This window comes from Verticillium dahliae, genomic scaffold (genome assembly GCF_000150675.1).
Source record: "Verticillium dahliae VdLs.17 supercont1.4 genomic scaffold, whole genome shotgun sequence".
Classification (NCBI taxonomy): Eukaryota; Fungi; Ascomycota; class Sordariomycetes; order Glomerellales; family Plectosphaerellaceae; genus Verticillium; species Verticillium dahliae.
The window spans coordinates 1,880,316-1,900,940 of NW_009276925.1; the positions used below are offsets into that span (position 1 = coordinate 1,880,316).

General features: G+C 56.3%; 8 protein-coding genes across 8 annotated transcripts; 3 read left to right on the forward strand and 5 right to left on the reverse strand.

Moving 5' to 3' along the window:
• Nucleotides 1-1,171: 1,171 nt before the first annotated feature.
• VDAG_02949 (MAP/microtubule affinity-regulating kinase) lies at nt 1,172-4,125 on the forward strand (the record flags this gene model as incomplete). Its single annotated transcript, XM_009653602.1, has 5 exons — nt 1,172-1,219; nt 1,312-1,340; nt 1,408-1,525; nt 1,593-1,740; nt 1,808-4,125. The coding sequence occupies 5 exons, from the start codon at nt 1,172-1,174 to the stop codon at nt 4,123-4,125; spliced, it is 2,661 nt and encodes an 886-aa protein (XP_009651897.1).
• Nucleotides 4,126-4,600: 475 nt separating this feature from the next.
• On the reverse strand, nt 4,601-6,152 carry VDAG_02950 (type-1 proteins geranylgeranyltransferase subunit beta; the record flags this gene model as incomplete). The annotated part of the gene is made up of 3 exons (XM_009653603.1): nt 4,601-4,978; nt 5,054-5,382; nt 5,438-6,152. 3 exons carry the CDS (start codon nt 6,150-6,152, stop codon nt 4,601-4,603), a joined length of 1,422 nt encoding a protein of 473 aa, XP_009651898.1.
• Nucleotides 6,153-7,150: 998 nt separating this feature from the next.
• Nucleotides 7,151-10,251, reverse strand: VDAG_02951 (NACHT and WD domain-containing protein; the record flags this gene model as incomplete). The annotated part of the gene is made up of 2 exons (XM_009653604.1): nt 7,151-9,453; nt 9,543-10,251. The coding sequence occupies 2 exons, from the start codon at nt 10,249-10,251 to the stop codon at nt 7,151-7,153; spliced, it is 3,012 nt and encodes a 1,003-aa protein (XP_009651899.1).
• Nucleotides 10,252-10,959: 708 nt separating this feature from the next.
• Nucleotides 10,960-11,863, forward strand: VDAG_02952 (uncharacterized protein; the record flags this gene model as incomplete). The annotated part of the gene is made up of 3 exons (XM_009653605.1): nt 10,960-11,097; nt 11,161-11,299; nt 11,361-11,863. The coding sequence occupies 3 exons, from the start codon at nt 10,960-10,962 to the stop codon at nt 11,651-11,653; spliced, it is 570 nt and encodes a 189-aa protein (XP_009651900.1). The 3' UTR covers nt 11,654-11,863.
• Nucleotides 11,864-11,903: 40 nt separating this feature from the next.
• Nucleotides 11,904-15,148, reverse strand: VDAG_02953 (uncharacterized protein; the record flags this gene model as incomplete). Its single annotated transcript, XM_009653606.1, has 7 exons — nt 11,904-12,698; nt 12,749-12,867; nt 12,924-14,062; nt 14,119-14,231; nt 14,280-14,537; nt 14,589-14,954; nt 15,014-15,148. 7 exons carry the CDS (start codon nt 15,146-15,148, stop codon nt 11,904-11,906), a joined length of 2,925 nt encoding a protein of 974 aa, XP_009651901.1.
• A 106-nt stretch (nt 15,149-15,254) lies between these two features.
• On the reverse strand, nt 15,255-16,153 carry VDAG_02954 (uncharacterized protein). Its single transcript, XM_009653607.1, has 4 exons — nt 15,938-16,153; nt 15,774-15,881; nt 15,691-15,718; nt 15,255-15,632 (listed from the first exon to the last, which is right to left on the reverse strand). Exons 1-4 carry the CDS (start codon nt 16,021-16,023, stop codon nt 15,585-15,587), a joined length of 270 nt encoding a protein of 89 aa, XP_009651902.1. The 5' UTR covers nt 16,024-16,153; the 3' UTR covers nt 15,255-15,584.
• A 662-nt stretch (nt 16,154-16,815) lies between these two features.
• VDAG_02955 (uncharacterized protein) lies at nt 16,816-17,939 on the forward strand (the record flags this gene model as incomplete). Its single annotated transcript, XM_009653608.1, has 2 exons — nt 16,816-17,842; nt 17,899-17,939. The coding sequence occupies 2 exons, from the start codon at nt 16,816-16,818 to the stop codon at nt 17,937-17,939; spliced, it is 1,068 nt and encodes a 355-aa protein (XP_009651903.1).
• A 578-nt stretch (nt 17,940-18,517) lies between these two features.
• On the reverse strand, nt 18,518-19,973 carry VDAG_02956 (uncharacterized protein; the record flags this gene model as incomplete). Its single annotated transcript, XM_009653609.1, has 2 exons — nt 18,518-19,556; nt 19,612-19,973. The coding sequence occupies 2 exons, from the start codon at nt 19,971-19,973 to the stop codon at nt 18,518-18,520; spliced, it is 1,401 nt and encodes a 466-aa protein (XP_009651904.1).
• Between the last annotated feature and the right edge of the window lie 652 nt (nt 19,974-20,625).

Sequence of the window (20,625 nt, forward strand, 5' to 3'; positions counted from 1 at the left end):
TGCATCTCTGAGACGGAACTCACTCACGCTCACACCGTCACAAGAGTCGCATGTCAATGTCTGGGCTCAGTGTAGAGGCATTCGCAAGCATGGCTTGATGGACGGCTTCTGGAAGCTTTCGAAACGCATGGCGGCTTTCGACTTGGATCGACCTGGAGCAACTGGACGTCAAACAGTTGGACCTCAAGCACGTAGCTATTGAGCGCCCACTGGGTGGTCCCTGGCTACTCTATTTGTCCATCCTGCAAATCAGAATCAAAGTGGCCATGGCAAACTTAACGTTCCGGGCATGGGAGTGCTAACGAAGGTTTGAGCGTGTTGGTGACGACCCGCAGACCGTACAATGAGATCACTCGGTTGTCATGTGATGGCGCCTTGGCATATTGAGATCTCCACCAAAAGAGTGCCTGGATCTAGACTCTCTTGGTGCAGCTGTTGAGCGAGCCTCTCGACAGGGGATGCAACAAGAATTGATCGAGAAGGCATTGTTTGTGTCGTGAAGTTGTGACCCAAGAGTTGCATCATGCTGCAGGGCTTGCTACAACATGAGGGGACATGCATCTCGCCGAACAGATGATCAGACCATCTGTCAGTGCCAAGTCTACATACATCCTGAACATCCGTCCTACCATCCTCCCCCCCGCTTCATTCAATTTCCACAGCTTTGCACAGTCACCACCAGCGTCCCCACATCATCCCACGCCCCGTTTTCGAGACCCACCACACGCACACCCCCGTGCCACCGTGCCAGCGTCCCGTCGTTGGCCCTGAAAGTTGTTGGTTCCAACTGGCAATTGAACGACAGTTGCACCGAGAGCTCGTTCGCCTGGCCTCGCCTCAGGCACGCGAAACCAAATCTCCAAAGATCGCCCATCGACTTTCGCGACCACACACCGCCTGCCCCCTCAGCCCAGCCAAGTCGTGTCTTCCCCGATTCCCGATTCTCGCCAAACCTTCTGCAACGTCGACTTCCCAATTCTTGCGCGCCGCAACCCGCCTCATCTGTCCGACGAACCCCTCGATGAACTGCCGCGACCCGAAATCGCCTTCGCTGGCTCACCGACCGTGCTTGACTCTTTGCGATCGCCATCTCCACCACGCCGTTTTCGGTCCCACGCACGCCTAACCTGGTCTCCTCCATCCGGACCCTCCATCCTGTGCTCGCGGCGGCATGCAGATGGTACGAGGCAAGGCCGACCTGCTGGGTCGCAAGGCCAAGGTCCGTACCATTGTTTTGGGATTGTCCTCCCCGCCTTGCGCATACCCAACCGGCATCGCCGCCTGGCATGACCTTGCTGACCAAGTGCGCAGCTTGCCAATTCCTACCAAGAGCTTCTCGAGTAGGTCCCCTCTCGCGCGCGCGACCCTTACTGTACCTGGCTTTAGGTCTATTCTAACGCGTGGCAGTGAATTCGCGAACAAAGACCTAAAGTCCGTTGGCAACTACACCCTGGGACGCCTTATTGGCAAGGGCTCCTTCGGCAAGGTCTACCTCGCCAGCCACAAGCTTATCAACAACTCCAAGGTCCGATTCCCAACCACGCCCTTCACGAAATCTCGACCTCTTCTGGCTTCTTGCTTACTCTGTGCAGGTTGTCCTCAAGTCTGCCAACAAAACTGATTCCAACCTGGCCCGCGAGATTCATCATCACCGCCAGTTCATCCACCCTCATATTGCGCGGCTCTACGAAGTCATCGTCACCGAGAACCTGGTCTGGCTCGTACTGGAATACTGCCCTGGTAGGCGCGCGCGAGAGAGAAACAGCAAGCCGGGAATACACACAGACCGCTAATGCAAGACCCACAGGCGATGAACTATACAACTACCTCCTGTCTCAAGGGGCCCTCCCCGTCTATAAAGTGCAAAAGATCTTTGCGCAGCTTGTCGGCGCCGTCTCCTATGTGCACCAACAGAGCTGCGTGCATCGCGATCTCAAGCTCGAGAATATCCTGCTCGATAAGAATGAAAACGTCAAGCTTGTCGACTTTGGCTTCACGCGCGAGTATGAGGGCAAGGCCAACTACCTGCAGACATTTTGCGGTACCATCTGCTACTCGGCACCGGAAATGCTCAAGGCGGAAAAGTACGCCGGCGAAAAGGTCGATGTCTGGAGTCTGGGAGTCATTCTGTACGCTCTGTTGTGCGGTGAACTGCCGTTCGACGACGACGACGACGCGGTCACTCGAAACAAGATTCTCACGGAAGACCCCAAGTTCCCGGAACACCTACCTGACGACGCGGTATCTCTGATGAAGTCGCTCCTTTCGAAGCGGACGCTGTTACGACCCTCATTGCCAGATATTCTGGCGCATCCATTCTTGTCCGAATATGCAGCTTCCCAGCAAGCCATTCTGCAGAGCCAGGCCCCACCCACGTTCTCGACTCACTTGGAGAAGGAGACGCTTCACCGCATGAAGGGCGCTGGCGTGAACATTGATGCTGTCATCGAGAGCGTTGTGGCCCAGCGTTGCGATGCGCTGGCTGGCTGGTGGTCCTTGCTCATCGAGAAGGAGGAGAAGAAGCTGAGGAGGAAGGAACAGAAGCGACGGGAGCGAGACGTCGAGAACAGGAGTCTGCGCCGTCTTTCCGCCGCCTCCAGCAGGCTCGAACGCATGGCGCCAGTATTGCCCGAGGTTGACGAAGATGGGGGCTTCACCAGCGGCATGATGAGGCTGGGGGAGCAGCCGCTGCCTAGAACACGCGGTAGAACCGAACGTCGCAGCGCGCATTACACCGACTTTGAGCTGCCTGGGCTGCCCGAACATGGTAAGGAAAGCGGTGGGTCCAGCCCGGATGTGCCACCGCGGCCTGTCGACAAAGACTCTATCCGATCCGCCAGCACGTCAAGACACAGGCGCCCGATCCCGCCTCCAAAAGAGGGTGTCATACGCAGTGCGAGATCCAGGGGATCCACGCTTCACCTCGTCACAACGACCGAGGCCCTGTCTTCGAATGGCCCAGGCTCAACTGAGCAGGATACCGAGCCGCAAAAGGTGCGCAAAAGGCCATCGCAGGCGATCGTGGCTACGTGGAAGAACTGGACGCACTGGTTCTATGAAAACACACGCAGGCACAGGCATGCAAACAAGAGAGGAAGCCATTCGACGCCGAATCTCGTCGATAAAAATGGTAGCGTGAACGGGAGCAAGCACTCGAAAGAGCCCAGCCCACGTCCGCAAACGAGCAAATACCCCACCATTGATTCGGGGATTCCTAGGGCAAAAGCCTCGCTGCCCAAAGGCGTCGTGGCTAATGGCCACATAGCCAAGGCGATGCCGCCGGCTCCGATGGGAGGTGGCCTTCATAGCCCTACGCGGGCACCGGCCTCGGTTTCGGGGTCGCATGGACCGCCGAGGATTACGACCAGTAACTCCTACAAGCGTCAGTCGCTGTCTCCATCGCCTCTGACGCCCCGGTCTACCATGCGCCGATCCTCCGCGGGACTGCGTGGGCGCAAGTCAACCTCCTCTTCCGTGTCCTCCATACGCTCCATGCACCACCACCACCACACACACTCCAAAGCGTCATCTACGAGCTCAAACGGCTCAATGTCTGGCGTGAAAACCCCTCTTCAACGGGGTCACTCGCCCCACCACTCGGTCAAGGTCCTGCCTGCGACTCCAACCACCTCGTCCTTCCCGTCGAGCCTCCGCCTCGTCAGGGGCTCTGGACCGCCCGCCCCGATTTCTGTTTTCAACGAGGGCATGCCATCCTCCTCCACCGACCATCAAGCACCAGGCTCGCCGAACCCCTTTGGCGCTGGCGGTGTTCTTTTTGCCAAGCGGAAGCGCAGCCTCTTCAAAGGGCCCATGTTATCTCTTAATGGTGGCGGCAGCAGTGCTCGTAGCACCGGCTCTGGCTCCCATTCGCGAAGCGCCAGCGCCTCTGGCCTGGGACGACGATCTGGCGAGATCACTATTCAGGAAGAAGAAGAGGACGACGAGACGGGCGACGATTACATTGAGGAAGTGGAGAATTTTACGCCCGTTGTTAGCGGCCCCGGTGAGCGGGTCGAAGAGCAGATCATTGAAGAGGGCGAGTCGACCGATAATGAGACGACACCGCGCGGCGTCGCGTCGCGAGCGTCACAGCACACTGGCCTCGAAGCCACAGACGCGCCTTGATGTGCGAACATACAACACTCAACAATCACGACTTGACGAAGCGGATCACTTACGAACACTGGCGAAGATAAAAGCAGTAGACATGGTTTTCTGACGCATGGGCGTTGATGGTTTGCTTCAATTTGTCTTTTTTTTTTCCTCTTCGTCTTCGTCTATGTTTACCCCTTGAGTTATTGCAAAGGATTGTACAACATTTGTTTTTGTGACGTGGAAAAACGACGGGGAACGCCTCACTCGATGGCGTGGTTTACTTTTTCTTTTCCTCCCCTAGGGCCGGAGTTCTTTTGTACCATATTGAGGATACCTTGTACTGACACACACGAGAGTTGACGAAGAGGAAGCGTAGTTGCTGACCGAAGTCTCGGAAGGTTCCTTTGTAGCATTGTAGTCGCAGAGCGGCGAGGGGGGGTATCTAAGGAGCCCTCTGGCTCCATGGTAGTTTCTCAACGGCACACTGAAGATGTGCATCACTTGATCATCCGAGCGCCTTGAGCGCTGCGCTGAGCCGCGTGTTGACGTCTTCGCCAAGTGTGTTCTTCGGCCACGTCGCCTGCTTGCCCTTCCAAAAATTCACACCAGCGCCAGCAATGCCAGCCGCAGCCTCTGGTTGACGGCCGGACGCAGTCAAAGCCGCCCTTGCAGCGCGAATCTTGTCGACCGTTTCCGTGCTGACGCACAACCCAGCGTCAAAGTCGCGCAGGGACGAATCGCCCATGGTGGCAAGGGCGGCGAGTCCGAGGTACGCGTGGTGGACGTCTGGTGGTCCGCCGGGGTACTTGGCAAAGCCGCCGATAATATGCTGCGTCTTGGACAGAAGGAAGTTGCGGGACGGCGCATTGGCGATGAGGCCGGTCTGCGAAAGCATCTGCCATCATGTCAGGGAGGTGTGTTCCGCGGTCAGTGACGGCAACGGTAGAGTAAAACTCACAGCGAGGGTCCCGCCGACCCACCAGCAGTAGCAGGTATCCGCGACCTTGTTGCATCTTCCGTTGAACCCTACAAAGTGCTTGTTCTCCTCGAGCGAGAGGTCTGCGAGGTTTCGAGGGAGAGCAAAGTTGGCGACATCGGGGTCATTCTCCTCTGCGTCCTGTTCTTGCCTCTCGAGGTACGCGAACTGCCGGTGCACGAGGAACTTGATCAGGCCCTCCCGGTCAATGACGCCCTTACGCAGCGCTTCGCTGTCGAATGAATCATCCGTGCTTTCCAGAGGCCTGTCGAGCATGTATAATGCGCCAATAGCACAGTAAGCATATCCAGCTGTGCGTGTGTGTGTCAGTCGAGGGGTCTCCACATTCCAGAGCGGCCATCTCACCATGTGCCTCATGCTGCGAGCTCTCCGCTACCCCGCCATCGTACGTCTGGCCTTGCCGAATATGCCCTATCAGTGCGTCGACGTCAATGTCCTCCACCCAGCCGGGCTCGCCCTCCTTGACATCGCCTCGCAGGCACCATCGAATCGTGGCGGCCAGGTAACAGAGCCTCATATCTCGACCGCCAGAAATGGCACCGTTCTCCACGAGCACGTCCCCGAAGCTTCCATCCTCTCGTTGCAGCCGCCGCAGCCAGCGCAGGATCCCGACACGGTCCACCCCTGCAAACGCCCCTTTGCCCCCTTCCCGTGTACCGTCCTCGACGAGCGCGAGCAGCAGCAGCGCAAAGTAGGTGGCAGCAATGGTCGACACGTCCGGGTGCTTGAACGCGGGCTTGTTCGTCTCAAGGTCGTAGCCCCAGCAGAGCTCCGCCGGCAACGTGTGGCTCGGCGCGCCGCTGAACCCGCCGCCGACGTGCTGCTGGCTCAGCACCCACTTGCGGATCTTGGAGCGGTCGGACGGCGTCAGGGCGTGCGGTTCGCCCGAGGATGTGGCCGGCGAGAGGATGTCAAAGGCGGCGACGATGAAGAAGCCGAGGGCCATGCGGATGCTGTCGTGGCTCGTGTACTGGGTCGGGAGGAAGCTGCGGTAGCAGCGCTGCCAGTAGCGGAGATGGCGCTCCTTGTCGAGGGGAGCTTGTTCCGCGGGGCCGGCCATGGTTCGTGTGTCGTACGTAGGCGGACGAAGGCTCGGGCCTGAACTGGGGAGTTGAGGGAGAAAGGTGTAGAGCTACGGGGATTGAATTATGGTTGGGACGTGCTGCCCTCTTCGGTGCAACAGTTCCAGTGGCCTGCGACGATATAATCAGTGAATCGACTCGTGGTGTCGAGACATTTACGACCCCACCTGAGCTTTGCGCTCGACAGCCTTGCGAAGCGCGCCGCTCGTCGCCCAATTGATCATCCATGCCAGGCTAGTAGCTGCCTCCTGCGGTACCTACCTGGACAAGCTAGAGTACAGCAGCCTTGCAAGTGTGGAATTGGAGCTCAAGACATTGCTGTGGGGGGTTAATCAGTGGGCCCGGCCCCCACGGTCCTTTGACCTCCTTCAAGAAGATTGTGTGGAAAACGACCCCTTTCAAGACACGCAGCCCAGTCATCTCATCTTGCAGGTCAAGATCTTGCAGGTCAAGATGTACAACTGACATGTTTTCTGGTTCGACAGCTTTGCCATCTTGCTTTGGGAAATGCATCGTATCTATGCGTATTATGGGAGACATGGGGAACTCGAGCCATGTTTACAACCCACTGGGGATTCTGCACTCCATGCAGGTCTAACCATACCTACGCAGTACATTGACACGATTACCATCACGGGGGAAGAAAGGGCCACGGTGAATCGAATATGGGACTGCATCCTTCAAAAACACTCTCATGCGAGCGCCCTCGTGACCAGGCCTCCGACAAGCGTGGCCTCTACTCAGAGAAGTCGTAGACGCTTTATTAACACAGCAGCCCGTTAAGGTCTCACCCATTGTCGCGTTCCCATCAGAATGCAACCAAGCACATAGGACCATTATAGGGACTCCCAGGTTCTTGATGGAAGTTTGCTGATGACCCCAGAAGAAGAAAAAAATAACTTCGTCGACCTATGCTCTGCTTCATCTGATGAAACCGAGGGCCCCAAAAAGCCCCATCGCGCTGTTGCAGCCGTGCTCAGAATCTTCGCGAACTTTTAGGCCCGTTGTGCAGCCAATCCTGGAAAGCCAGTGAAACATGACCACTCTTGTCGACCTCGAGAGGAAACAAGTTGTTTCTGAGCGAAGTGGGATTCGAAACCGCAGCGTCCAGCAGCCTGGCTGTGCGATGTCGATCTGCCAAGCGACCCCCGTGGTCGTTCTGCTTCTGAACTGGGACCACATCCGTATGCAGGAGCTTCGATGGCGCTTCTTTCTCTCTCGCGCCAAACATGTCGAGTGCTCCCTCAACATCACTGTCGTCGCTTTCGTCAAGTTGGGCCCCGAGAAAATCACTCTGGCTGTGCAAGTGGTCGAGTTCTTCGCCTGGGTGGTACAACTGGAAGAGCTCAATGTAGTAGTCCTGCCCCTCCTCGCTATCCGGCACGACTGGTGCTAGATTTGGGAACCAGAATGCCCCGACCCAGGTCTTGAACCCCGGGAACAATGGATGGCAGAGATTCTGGTGGTACTCCATGTTGGGAGAGGCCACTCTCCGGCTCTGCATTGCCTGGTGAAAATGAACCGTCCAATATTTTGCCGCGTAGTCGAGAAAGACCTCGGTCTTCTTGCTGGCTGACCCTGTCGATGCGCATCGGCTTGGCCGCCCTAAGCAGTAGATGTATGTCGTGCAGATTCCGAGAAGAAGCCTGTGGGCATCGGCCAGGGAGAATGAGTGCTGGAATGGCAATTGAGCCGGCGAGCTTTCAGATGGCATCATGCTAGACAGCGATGGCGGTGTGTCTGTACCTGAAGCAGACGGCCTTCGAGATGTTGCAGAGGAGCCCGTCTCACTCTCTATTGTGAGCAAAAACTCCCTGGCCGTCTCGTGCACAAGATAGATCCTCTCACGGATGATTCGAATAAAGTGCCCACAAAGCGACTTGATATGGTTTTCAAAGGGGTATGCAAGCTCATACTCAACATCGTCCAGGGTTCTGCTTCCCCTGCGCGGCTTATCAGGCTCAGGCTCGACAGCCAACGCAATGCTGAGTTCGTCAACCGTGAGAGGGCGGGTCGCTCCCAGGATGATTTGCAGCATCTTTCTTGCTCGAGGCGATTCCGAGCGGAGCTGAAGAAGCTCGCGATATATGCGAAAGATATCCCTGTTTCGCAGAAGCTCGTCAAGCTCTCTCTGTGATGCGCCGGCTTCCACCTTTTGCTCCAACAAGTCCAGAATCAAGGACACCCAAAGGAATGTTCGGTCTGCGCGCTCAACGAGCTCTGCCTGAACTGTCTGCAATAGCTGAAAGGGGAGCCCCTGGTGGATGAGCTCATCAACCTTGGATCTGATAACTCTGTTGATGTCGGCACTGATAGCATCCGTCTCGTCTTCGCCGCGTAAGCGAATCAGAGCGCAATTGCTATCAGACTCTCCGCCACCCGCTTTCGACCTGTTAACATTGCTCTGAAATGCTATCTTGAGCTGATTCTCGGGACGGCTAGTTACGAATACTTTGAGCTTGGGTCGTCCCGGCTTTGGTCGTCGTTTGTTGATATCGCCAGGATCGGCCTCTGCTTTCTCGCCTGAAGAGTTTGCGGACGCCGATGTTGCCTCGGCCGACTCGACTTTCGAAAAGGACGCCGTGATCTGCCGCATGAGTCGGCCTCGTAATTCCATCTCACACTCATCCAGACCGTCAAGAATGCAGATGGTATTTTTGGCAGCTTTCTGGCGGGTAGCGTACACGATGGCCTGCCATAGGCTGTCTATGTCTTCCAACCCGCCATTGTAGAGTATCGACATGGCCGAAGCTGCGAGTTCGTTTTGTTGCTTGCAGAGCTGATACAAGAGAGTTTTGATACCTGTCACCGCACTCAACTGCTCCAAACTGTCGGATTTGAAAAAGAAGTAGCAGACGTTGATATTCGCGAGATCTGCAGACGCCTGCAGCTGGTTGACAAGGAACGAAGCTAGCACGGATTTTCCACAGCCAGGATCGGCAGAGACCCAAAGGAGCCCCGGGTCTGGGCTCTCAATCCAGGATAGGTACTTGGGATGGTCGAAAATCCAGGTACATGTGCCCTGAACAGGCGGCGCATTCCGGCTTTTGTGGCCGGCGTAGTCAGAAACGTTGATAGTTTGCAGGAACGACTCAGTCTCGTGTTTAGATAGCGTCTTACTGGCGGTGGCCGAGTCAGCCATAGATCTCAGTGTCGACTTGATTGGGGCAAATTGTGCGGCGTCAAGGTCGGCAAAGTGGCATATCGTCCGGTGATCGCGCTCCAAAGCGATTCTGGTCTCACCGATGATGTTCAGAATGGCCGATTGGGGTCGACGACCTATAGACTCGTTGTCAGCACACCCGCATCCTATTTGTTCAGACTGCGGATCCAAAGATCATCTCTTGCTGTGAGATTGCTTACAAGACAGTTCAGAAAGTCCATTTTCCTGGTCTCGTAAAACGATGCTGTTTTCAACTTGGCACCACATGAGTCGACAAACGAGGTCGAGATGTGCTGCAGCAACCTCGAAGTGGGTTCCAGGTCTTTTGCCAGGCGGGCATTGGTACTTGTGCTGAAAGAGACAGCGCGAAGGGCATTCGCAGTGACGGACGCCCATGTTGCTAAATTCGAGCCGCGGTGTGGTGTGCCAAAGAACATGACACCGTGAAAGCGGAACGACAGAGCATCACGGTACCTCTCATTCTCGTGGGCTTTGATTGCAGCCTGCTTGAAGACTAGACCGCCGAGTGAATGGCAGATGAAGATGAGCGGTCGGTCCTGTTCCTCTATAGACTCTCTTTCGGCCAGGAGACTCTCCAAAAGCTGCTGAGAGAAGGCATGAATGTCCGCGGTAGATTTGCTGAATTGGACCTGGGAATTGTACCAGACTGACATGACGCGTGCTGACGGGAGAAACTTGGGAACAAGATCTTTAAGCCAATTGACGCCCGTAATCGGATCAGTCCAAGTCTTCAAGAAATGCCCGTTCAGGCTATGGATGGCCACGACGTCGATGAGCTCGGGCGACTTGCTGTCCTTGGCGACCAGAGTGTGTAACCCATAATCGGTCGATGATTTGTCTTTGTCCTTGCCGCCATCATTTCGCATCGCTTTGGAGAGTGCACTCCAATCCATGTCGTGCGCATTACCTGGATCTTGGGGGCGATTCGCGCCCTGAGATCCAGCTTATTGTTGATGCATTGGAAACACACGCATCGTCAAGTTCCTCATGATGTGATTTCGACCTACCCGCTGAGATGCGGGGTTGACAAACAAGATGAGTAATTTTCGACGTATGGCAAGATATTGAAGATGACTGGGTGCTGGTGCGCTAGATATGCACAGCTATAGGAAATAGGAAAAGCGAGCGGCTGCACCTTTGCCCTGCTTGATGTGTTTATAGGCCAGCGCTTGTCGATATCAGGACATTGTCGTCGTTTGAGTAACGGGGAGCCATGGGTTTCGGTCATCTGTCGCACAAGGAGTGCTATGATGCCAGCCGAAGGATTGTCTGAGTACCTACCTAGTGTCCATTAGGAGTAATTCTCAATGGTACAGTGTCAATTTACATGTATCGATACGGAAAAAAGGCCAGACATGGATTCGTGATCTGGTGAAGTTGTCATGTACTATATCATCAGCTACTCTCGTAAAGGAACGGTGTGGCTCAGAGGCGTGGCTGGGTGTCAAAGAACAGAACGACGCTAATTCAACACCTCCCCTGCTCCACCCTCGAGCCACGACTCCAAGCTTAGCTCCTGGATCGCGAAAGCTGCTCCGCGCAGGCCGTTGATTCAATCACCAGCATACCTCCTCTTTGTTACGAAGGTCCAATTTCCCAAGATGGCGCTCCTTTCAACCAGGACGATTATCACGTCCCTGTGCTTCTTCCACATCACACTGGGCTTCTACTTCCTCACAAACCCCAGCACCATTGCCGACCAGGGTCTGGTGTTCATCCTGGGAGGCTCCATGGGCATGGTAAATATCCCGACCATACCTCACTATGATGCCAGATAGAGATCGCTGACGCTGTCTCTGCAGCCCTCCGACCGAAGCTTCGAATCCCGCTCCGCGCCCTTGGCCTTCGTCGCCGCCCTCCTCATCTTTATGGGTATCTCCGATCTCATGACCCTGAGCATGCCCGAGGAGATCAGCCTTCTTTACTACTGGGGCACCCAAGGTCCGTCGCGCGCTGTCCGTTCCCTCGTGATGAGCTCTCCGCTAACCATGTCTGTCCACAGCTCCCCTCCGTCTCAGCATCGCCCTTGGCTTCGTCTTCTACACGCTCATTGCCGGCCCCTCCTCGCCGCTCTACCGAGAGGGCTCCATGCGCGACGCGGTCCGATCGCATAACCCACACTACACGCCCTCCGCCTGGGGAGGCGACGGGTGGAAGAACTCGGTCTTCTTCACGTTTATGTTTGTCGAGATGGTCAGCTGGTTCTGGGCATGGGTGACGCTGCGGGAAGAGCGCACCGAGGTTGTCAAGAAGAGCTTGAAGCAGAGCAACAGCTCCCTGCGCAATATGGATTAAGAATCGGGACACCACGGACATGAGGACTCGACGTTCGATATGATATTTGCATTTCAGGGAGTTGTTCGGGAGCTACGGTTGGTCCGCGCGGGAAAGGGAGAAACACAGGAGGCTGCATTGCGATGAATTCGGCTTTTGGTGGGTGCCATCATGTCCAAAAAAGCCAGCTTTCGGAAAGATTGTCTCGCAATGTTAAGTCTATGAACCGCTCTTAGATGCACGCCGTCCCTCCTCTTGTTCCATTTCTTTTTTATTCCCACTTGACCAATTCCCAGCCCTTGACGTTTGTCCGCCAAGAATCGGCTACGATTCTTTTCCAGTCGTCAAAGCCGTCGCCGACTGCTGCGCGAATCTCCTTCGCCAACGAGTCATCCGAAGACTGAGCCGCGGTCCAGGATCCCAACCGACTTTCCAGGTTACCGCTGACCAATTCTTTCTTCAGCAGCGCGATCCGTGCCTTTCCTTCGGCGAAAGCTTTGGCAGCCGCGCTATCGAGCGCCTTGGCATGCGCCAGCGTCTCTTTCGGAAGACAGCTCTGACCAGACTTGTCTCGCGCCTTTTCGTTCTCGTTGAAGCTGGTAATGTACGACGTCGCAAGCCTGATCGCCGCAGCGGCATCACGGAGGTGGAACAGCCCGTGCAGAGAGCTCAGCATCAGCACCGGGTTGATGTCCCGGTCTCCCGAGGGGAGCGACAACGTTGATTCGAGTAACGTATTTAATGTGACAGACACAGCAGAAGCGACCTGCGAGAGGACAGACGCGGAGGCATCGCTGCGGTCTGACGACGTGGCGAGGGGGGCGAGGGTGGTCAAAAGGGAGATGAGTTCGAAGAAGGTATGTTCCTGGGCGGTGAACTTGGCCGTCTCCCGAGCTCGGAGAAATTTGGCGGCGGTGTTGCTGAGTTGCTGCAGGCTCTCAGTGACAAAGATGTTATCTACCGCTGTGGCCTGGCTCGGGTTTGCTGGCTTGTACGCCGACGGTGGCTTGTACGAGAGGACCTCGAAGTATTTTTCAGCAACAATGGCAAGGTGCGTGCGTGCGTTCTAGTTCGCGTTAGTAAGTGGGAAAGACTTGGCGGACGGTACGAACGAACCGATGGGCTGGGTCCGATCTGCAGGGCTTCGTAAACAGGTTGAGCTGTGCTGACGTGCAGGTTGGGCACAGATCCATAGTCGATGACTTCGGTCAATTGTGTAGCGGGTGTGATCTCGTCTAGTTACGAAATTAGCCCTGGGAATGACCATTCACTCCAGAAAGCCATCACTCACTGATGTAGTCCTCCTCGGAGATGGGAATGCCCTTGCGGCCCAGGGCACGAGTCGCGCGGAGTTCCTCGATGTAACCCATTGCCATGGTGCAACTTATCCGTAGGCGGTCGATGAACACGGGGATCTCAAGGATACTTGAGTAACTCTCGGATTGGAAGGCGTCGGCGAGACGTCGCGGCATCCTCAACTTAAGGGAAGTGCCGTAGTAAGCCTTGAGACCGTAGGTCATTGCTTGCTGAGGCCTATTCGGTACGGGAAGCACCGAAGCGGGAGAGAGAGTAGAAAGTCGATCGAGGAAATAGGGGCTGAGCGAGTCAATAATCGTCCGCTTGACGTCCATTGTGGCCCACAACTCCTTTGCCCTCGAGATGGTACCCAAAATAAGATGAATGCGAACGAGGAGTAGCGTGACGCGGCTGTGCTTTGGAGTCCTCGTGAGTTGGTATTCTAGTATGAGGGCAGCCTGGAGGACCCGGTCACTCTGCGCAACATGAAGTGGCGAAGGGAGGTGATTGCTGCGGTCAGCTCGTAGACCGCTGAGCTTGACCAGGGCTGTGGCTGTGAGAATAGCAAGCTCTGGAACACAATCGGGGTCCTGGCCATCCGAGGACCCAATCGAGTCTACAAGGGCGCGATACAGCGAGGCAGCCGATTCAGCAACGCCCTGGAACCTCTCTAAACAGATCTCGGACTCGCCTTCAACACCGTTGATGACTGACCTCCATCTTGGCTTGGCATCAGCTCCAACCGGAACCTGCACCACCAAATTAGGAGCAGTAAGGATCAGGTACTGAAGCTGATACGCCAGGGTCTTAACAACTGCCGTATGCAAGGGATCTTGCTGTCTCTTTGCCAGCTGGGGAACGTATTCGAAGGCGAGGTTCTTCATTTCCTCTGGGTCAAGTTGCTCCACAAAACGTTTGATATCGTCGAAACACGCTGGAGAGGAGCACTGGCTCTCTATGTAGCGCTGTAGCTCTTCTGATCTTGTAAGGAAAGCATCATTGTTTGTAAGATCAGAAGTGTCAAGTTGGAAAGAGGCAGCAACACGGGCCAGGAGGATGTTGCGGAGATAAATAGGGCGTAAAGTTTCGGAGGCAGAGAATTGGCCGAGAAGAGACACGATTTCGGAAATCACCCTGACAATGCAAGTCAGCATTGATTGCTTCGACGACACACAGGGTTCGAGACTTACTCTGGTCGAGCCTGTTTGAGCTGCCCGGCAGCAGCGAGGAAGTCTTGCCACACATTCCAGTCGCAGGCAAGGAGCCTGACCCCAGGACCATCGTCAGATGCTGTCAGGCAGTCCTTGCATAGTCGATATACAGTGGACCAGTCTTCTCGCTGTTTGCTCACACGAAGAGCGCGTAGGAAGAGGTCCTTGCGACCGAGGCGAAGTTGCTGGACTGGTCCGAAGTGCGGGTGGTCGAGGGCGGCCTCCCACTCGGCGTCTGATCCGTGGGACTCGAGGATACGGTAGAGAAGGAGAATTTCCTCCTCCGTCTTAATGGTCCTATCAGTATCCGTGCCGACAGTCTGGGATGCACGCTGTATTTGCTTTAGAGCCAGCATGCCGTACAATTTCTTCTTGTCGGGAGTGCACTGGTCACTCAACTGGAAGAGGTCAGAAGGCGCATACAGGCAAGGGCGATGGGGAATACACACGCAGAGAAGATAAGTGATAACGACGTTCCAGAAGAAGAATATCCTGTCATGAGGGAAGGACCGGTCCAGGATGGCGGCAATCTGCTGCGCGCTGACGAGGTCCCAGTGAAGGAGGCAAGACTCGAGGCACCTAACGCCGGCATTGCGGTCCTTGGGACTGGCCTTGACGCACCTGACCTTCAAAGGGCCAAGGGTGTGGGGGAATTCGCTCTCATCCTGAAGGCTGCCGGTGGCCCATTCGAGCAGGTCCAGGGCGTCGACGTCCTTGATGGCAGTGCCGTCCTTGACGAGCCTCTGCACAGCAATGATACCGGCTGACCTCTCCAGCGGCGAGTCGAGGTTGGACTCGGCGCATATTTTGACAATCTCGTACCGTCAGCCGAGCCGACACACCCTTCTTGGGCTTCTTGGGAAACAAAACACACCTCATAGTAGGGATCGTTGAATGTTCGGAGCCTCTTCTCGGCCAGGCGGATGACGGACGCCCATTGCCCTTCGTGAAAGGCGGACTGCAGCTGCAGATCAACGCCGCTCTTGAGCTGGGGGCGGTTCCAGGACATGGTGATGCGTTGGGATGGCGGGGCATCAACTGAGCCTGTTCTCTCATGCACCACACCACGACAAGGTGAGATGGATGGAGGGGCACGAAATTCAGTGCAGGACGTACTGTGATTGGTTGCGCATCGAAATGGCAGCTAGAAAAGCGGGTCCCACCATAACTGAGGATTACTACATGTACTTACCTTAGGTAGTCGCCGACGAAGTCTAAGGTTTCGAGCATTTGGCTGATGAAATTGTTGTAAACTCTTCCCCTGCCCTGTCCCTCTTCATGATCATCATTTCCCATGCAATGCCTCTCCCGTAGCTAGGCCCAATACACGGTCACGGTAGTTTACACCTGTTGTTACACCACGCTCGATCCCGGCGGCACCACTCCGACGCTGCCAAGCCGCATTGCCATTCCATTTGTACACGTCTTCCGGCGCGGTCGGTCATTCAGAAAAAACTGCCCGCCTTTCGTCTCTCCTCCTTGCGCTGGTCCATCTATGTGGTGTCAGTATAATCCATTTACCGGTCAGGAAAGAGGTATTAGGCTCCATACCCATGCCTGTCGACAGTCTCGCCATGCTCTGCGGCAATGATTAGCCATCAGGTCTGTAATTGGGGAATTCATGGCCACCGTACTGGAAGTATTCACCACACATCTCCCTGTCGCCGTTGTTGCGATTCAAGCACTTAATGCTGCGCTTGGCGGCGTCCTGACACGGGTCCATATATTTGCTCTTGCTCTTGCTGGTCACGAACAGTCAGTGCCATGGCTCCAGGCTTCGGGGTCGTTGTAATCGAACGTTTCAAACTTGGCCTTCGTCTCTTCGGTCCACGGGTTTTTGTTCGCAGCATCGATGGTCTCTGGGGGATTGTCGGTGGAAGGCATTGTGGGCGGGGGATGTAGCGCCCGCGCGCGTCGAAAGGACTCGATCTCCTTGTTTCTTTTTGTATATAGAAGAAGTTTGCGAAGCGCTGGATGGCTTGGGTCGTCGGTATTGTCTGTTCCAGTCGCGGATGTCGAGAATCAACATCTAAGCGTCGCCGTCACCAAGGCCCCGGCCAGACAGGTCACAAGTGGAGCCGCCTGACTTCTCCACCGGGGTGGACACTGATAAGATAAAGCTCGACGTCAGATAGAGGGCCAAGAGGGCTAGCTCCCCGCTGTCAGCCTGGCAGGCTGACAATGTTGCTCACTGGCGCGTTTGTCGCGTAAAGTGGCAGGTGCTCCGGTCACCTCTTCCTGCCCATCTACCTTAGGCACCTTGCTTGGGGCAATTTTTTGAGGAGCGTCGTCTAAACCTCAAGAGGTGCGACGTCGCCAACCTTCTCATCAAATTGTGTCTGTTCATTTCGAATACCACTAATCTCATTGTTCTCTTCACATCGTAATTCGCCCTCGTCGCAGCTCCTTTGTCCAGACCTGTTTCATGTTCAGCACCCGGCGAAACCCTTGATGAATTCTTCACCACACGATCGCTCGCCATCAAGAGATGGACAAACCTCTCGACCGCCAGGCACCCTCGCCGGCGTTTTCGCCCTCCGAGGGTTCGCTGATGGGTTGCCGCCCTGGGCAGCACACGAAAACGATGATGCTCGGGCTAAAGTGATACTTGGCCAGCGCAAGTACACTGTGAACCAGTCGAGCCTAGAAGAACGCATTTACGTCAACTTGGTCATCATGTTCAGGGCTCTGCTGCATTTCAGCGCCATGAACAACGAGATTGCGATTTATCGCGCCGTGAACCGCGCCTGCAGTTTCGCCACGTCTCACGCCCGCCAGATCCGTGATCTCACAAAATTCTACTCTGCCAGGCGCAGGATCTACCGACGGGAGTCCGACCGCGGGGAGAAGCCAACGCTTCTCGCAGCTCTCGCAGACGAGTGGTGTCATCTATGGTCTCACGCTGTCAGTAGGGCACCTCAGAACGAGCGGGAGCACTACGCCTTATTCGACGACAAGATGGCCAAGTGGGACGACCTCCTTCAAGATGTCGACCTTTTGCTATCTCCCGGGTTCTGGCCTTACTCCGATGACCGCTCTGTGACTCAGCGACCGGAGGAGCACCAACTCCAGCGCGAAGATGCGAATGCCAATAAAAAGCACCTTCTCTCCTCTGAAGACGAGGCACCAGACAGTGCCAGCAAACGGCACTGCGTTGAGTCGGAAAGACCCACGGACTCCTTGCCTTCACCTAGTGATTCGCGTGGCAGAGGCCACAGCTCGAGAGACTTAACACCCGCTCGCACAGAGAGGCTGCCGAGGATCGATGAAGGGACACCACAAGCCGACCGAGTCCAGGCTGATCATGCCGGACAAGACGTCTCCCCAGAGCAGCCTGGGGAGACTCATCACTCTGCATGCAAGCTAGATCCACCTGCAGAGATTGACAAGATTCACAGTGGGGTTGACGGCCACTTGACTTCCAAGGATGCCTTATCAGAGATGGCCAAGTCTCATGAGGCCCGCCTTCAGGGGCTTGAGGCGTCCAGTACTGATGCGCAAGCCGTTGCCAAGAATACCGAGGACTCTTTGGCCCTTGAACGACTTGGTACTCGACTTCAGGATCAGATCAATGGCCATGGTGCTCGCCTAGACCTTCTCGAAGAACGACGGATACACAACACCATGTCAGAGGAGGATGCAAAGCGGATCGAAACACTCGAACAGCGCAACAGAGACCTTGAGGAACAGCTCAATGACCTGCGTGCGCAAAGCAGTCTGTCAGACGCCCCCAGCACAGCTCAGTTCAATGCCCTTCAGGGCCAGGTTTCAGCACTCGCGCGGCGCGTGGCCGAATCTGACTCCAGAGCTCAGACAGAGAGTGCTTACGCCAAGGAAGCAGAACTAACCAGGCAGACGCAAGTCGAACTCATCGAGACACAGAGCCAGCACATCGCCAAACTGGAACAGCAGATAGAGAGCAACCAGCGCGTGATCGACCTGGAGCCAGAGTTTGAGACCATTAAAAGCCAGTTGACAGAGGTGCAGGCTGCCGTTGAGGGGAAAGACATCTTGGGTCGCTCGTTGCGGGATAGACTGGAGCACTCGCTTGGGTTTGCCCGCGCGATCCATGCGAGGGAGGTTTTCAGAACAAGAGAGCAGATGCTGGCGTCTGCCGATGTCGTCGTGCAGCTCGAGCGAGCGTTGCAGTCACTGGAGAAGATGAAAGAGCTGTGATGACACCAGCGACACGAATTTCGCTTTTGATACCCACCTTTCAAGTCCCATGAGTACCATGTGTTTCTCCTCTGTTTTCCGCAGAATTTCATGTACAAAAGTAGACAGACAGTTTGCAGATACTGGCCTGAAACGCTACAAAGGTCATTAGGAAAAGTCTATCAAAGGTATGTCTGTCTGTAGCAAGCTGATCCACGCCTCCTCATGTCCTCCCGACGCCCAGCGCATCCACCACACTCGAGTCCCTGCGAATGATGATGTTGCTGTTCCGCACATAGTCCGCCAGGCGGCTAACCTCGCGACCCCTGTGCCCATCGCACTCGCGACACCCGCGCCTCGCCATCTCGAGCCCGACGACGCCGTCCATGACGCCGTTGGTGGCCCCGCCGCCAACCGTCGCGCCGAGCCCCGTCCAGCTCGTGCGCTTGCCGTCGCGCCCGAACCGGCCGCTTCGCTTCTTGCACTCGGCATACGACGCCATGGCCGCAAGCTCGCGCTTCTCGGCCGTGTCGCGATCGATGCTCATGACGTAGTCAAGGATGCTGCTCTTTCCCGGTGTCGTGCCGTCCATCGAGGCGGGAAAGAGCGCAGCTAGGTAGTCGGCGAGATGACCCGGCGGGCGACGTAAGGCTCCACGGACTCCGCCGGCAGGTGAGGGAGAGGGCATGGCAGAAGCGGACATGGCGTGGGTGGGCGGCTGGACGTGGATGAGGAAGACGCTACCGCAGAAGCGGGCGGTGTGGTCTTTTTGGACGGCGCGCAGGACGCCCAGCTGAGCGAGCGGGTCAGAGGGGAAGGCGAAGTGCTCGATATGCGGACCCCGATCTTCGACGATCGGCTCCTCGAACCGCGGCGTGCTGCCGGCTGGTGAGGGCTTCTTTGTTTCGCCGAGCGGCGTGGCGAACTCGCGGACGGCGGCGCCGAATGTGAAGATTTCAAGCTTGGAGAGCTTCTCCGGCTGGAGGTCGGCGCTGAGCCGCGTGAGGACGGAACTGAGCGGGATGGCGCCTGTTGTGTGAGAGAGGACGGCCACTCGCGTGATGTGGCTATCGAGCAGGGCGGCGCGGAGTTCCATGTACAGAGCCCGCGAGGCGGCCGTCTGCATTGAGGGTATCGCCCGGTGGAGCATGGTCAGAATGATGTCAAAGGGAAGACCGTAGGTTGGCGTATGGATACCCATGATGGGATGCGTGAAGAGGCGAGCCATCAGAGGCAGCGTGTGATGTGCGAGGTGGTGAGCTCTGGGGACGCTGTCAGCATGCGTTATCATCCGGTACTCAGCTCACAGTCACATACGTTGTCCCGATGCCACTGACGAAGAACCACCGTTCGTCGTGCGTCTCACTGTCCGTAGCCCAGCTGTCGGCCCCGTCACAGCTGATGGTGACGCTGTCTTCGTTCAGCAGCCAACTGAGGCCGAACACCACAGTCAACGACATGGCCGCCCACGACGCGAACACAATGCCAGGCATAAACAGCCAGATGGGCATCACGGACAGCAGCATCCCGACCTCGATGACACTCAGGCAAACCTGCACCACAGCGTCCTTCATCTGCGCCCCCGACATCCTCTCCCCGGGTCTTCTGATCAAGCTGCCCCTTAGCGCAGCCCACAGATCCGGGGCCATGGCCCACAGGTCCTGGAGGTTCTCGCGCATGAGATCAACTGTGGGCTTCTGCGCGAGTGGCAGCGTCCCGCACGCGCCGTCGATGAGAGCCGGTATGTACGTTACGGGCGGGCATGGCTGTTTGCCCGTGGAAGACGGTAGACGAGGTGAGCTCGGACGGGGCGACTGCAGCGGTGATGACTGGTAAGATGGCGTGCGCGAGAGCCAGGGCATAGTAGGCGAACGGCTCAGCTCCCGCGTTGGCGTTTTCGCAGAGATGAATGGCATCTCGTCTCGTCTCGTTTCGTTTTTTTGGTCGCTATCGTCGTCAACATGCTCTGAGGGAGCAGGGACAGCTCAGTTAGGGAAAGAAACACCAGGAGATCTGCCAGAGAGGACTGTGTCCAGGGGCATGAGGTATTGCCATGCTTTAACGGACGGGCTGGAAGCTCGACACATTGTCAAGGAGGACCCCCTTGTTGTCCGTCTCCCTCGAATGCCAGACCCGTCCGGGGCGTTGGGAGGTGTTGCCGTGGGGGAAGGGCGCACTCCGTGGGGAAGCAGGCTAGATTGCTCACATTCCACTCGACTCAGCTTGTTGGATGGCCTCATCGATCTAGATAGCTCAAGAGCTTGTTTGGCAGCCCTTGGTCTCCCCTGACGAGGCTGAACCTTAAGCTACGATGAACATGTCAAAGGTGGG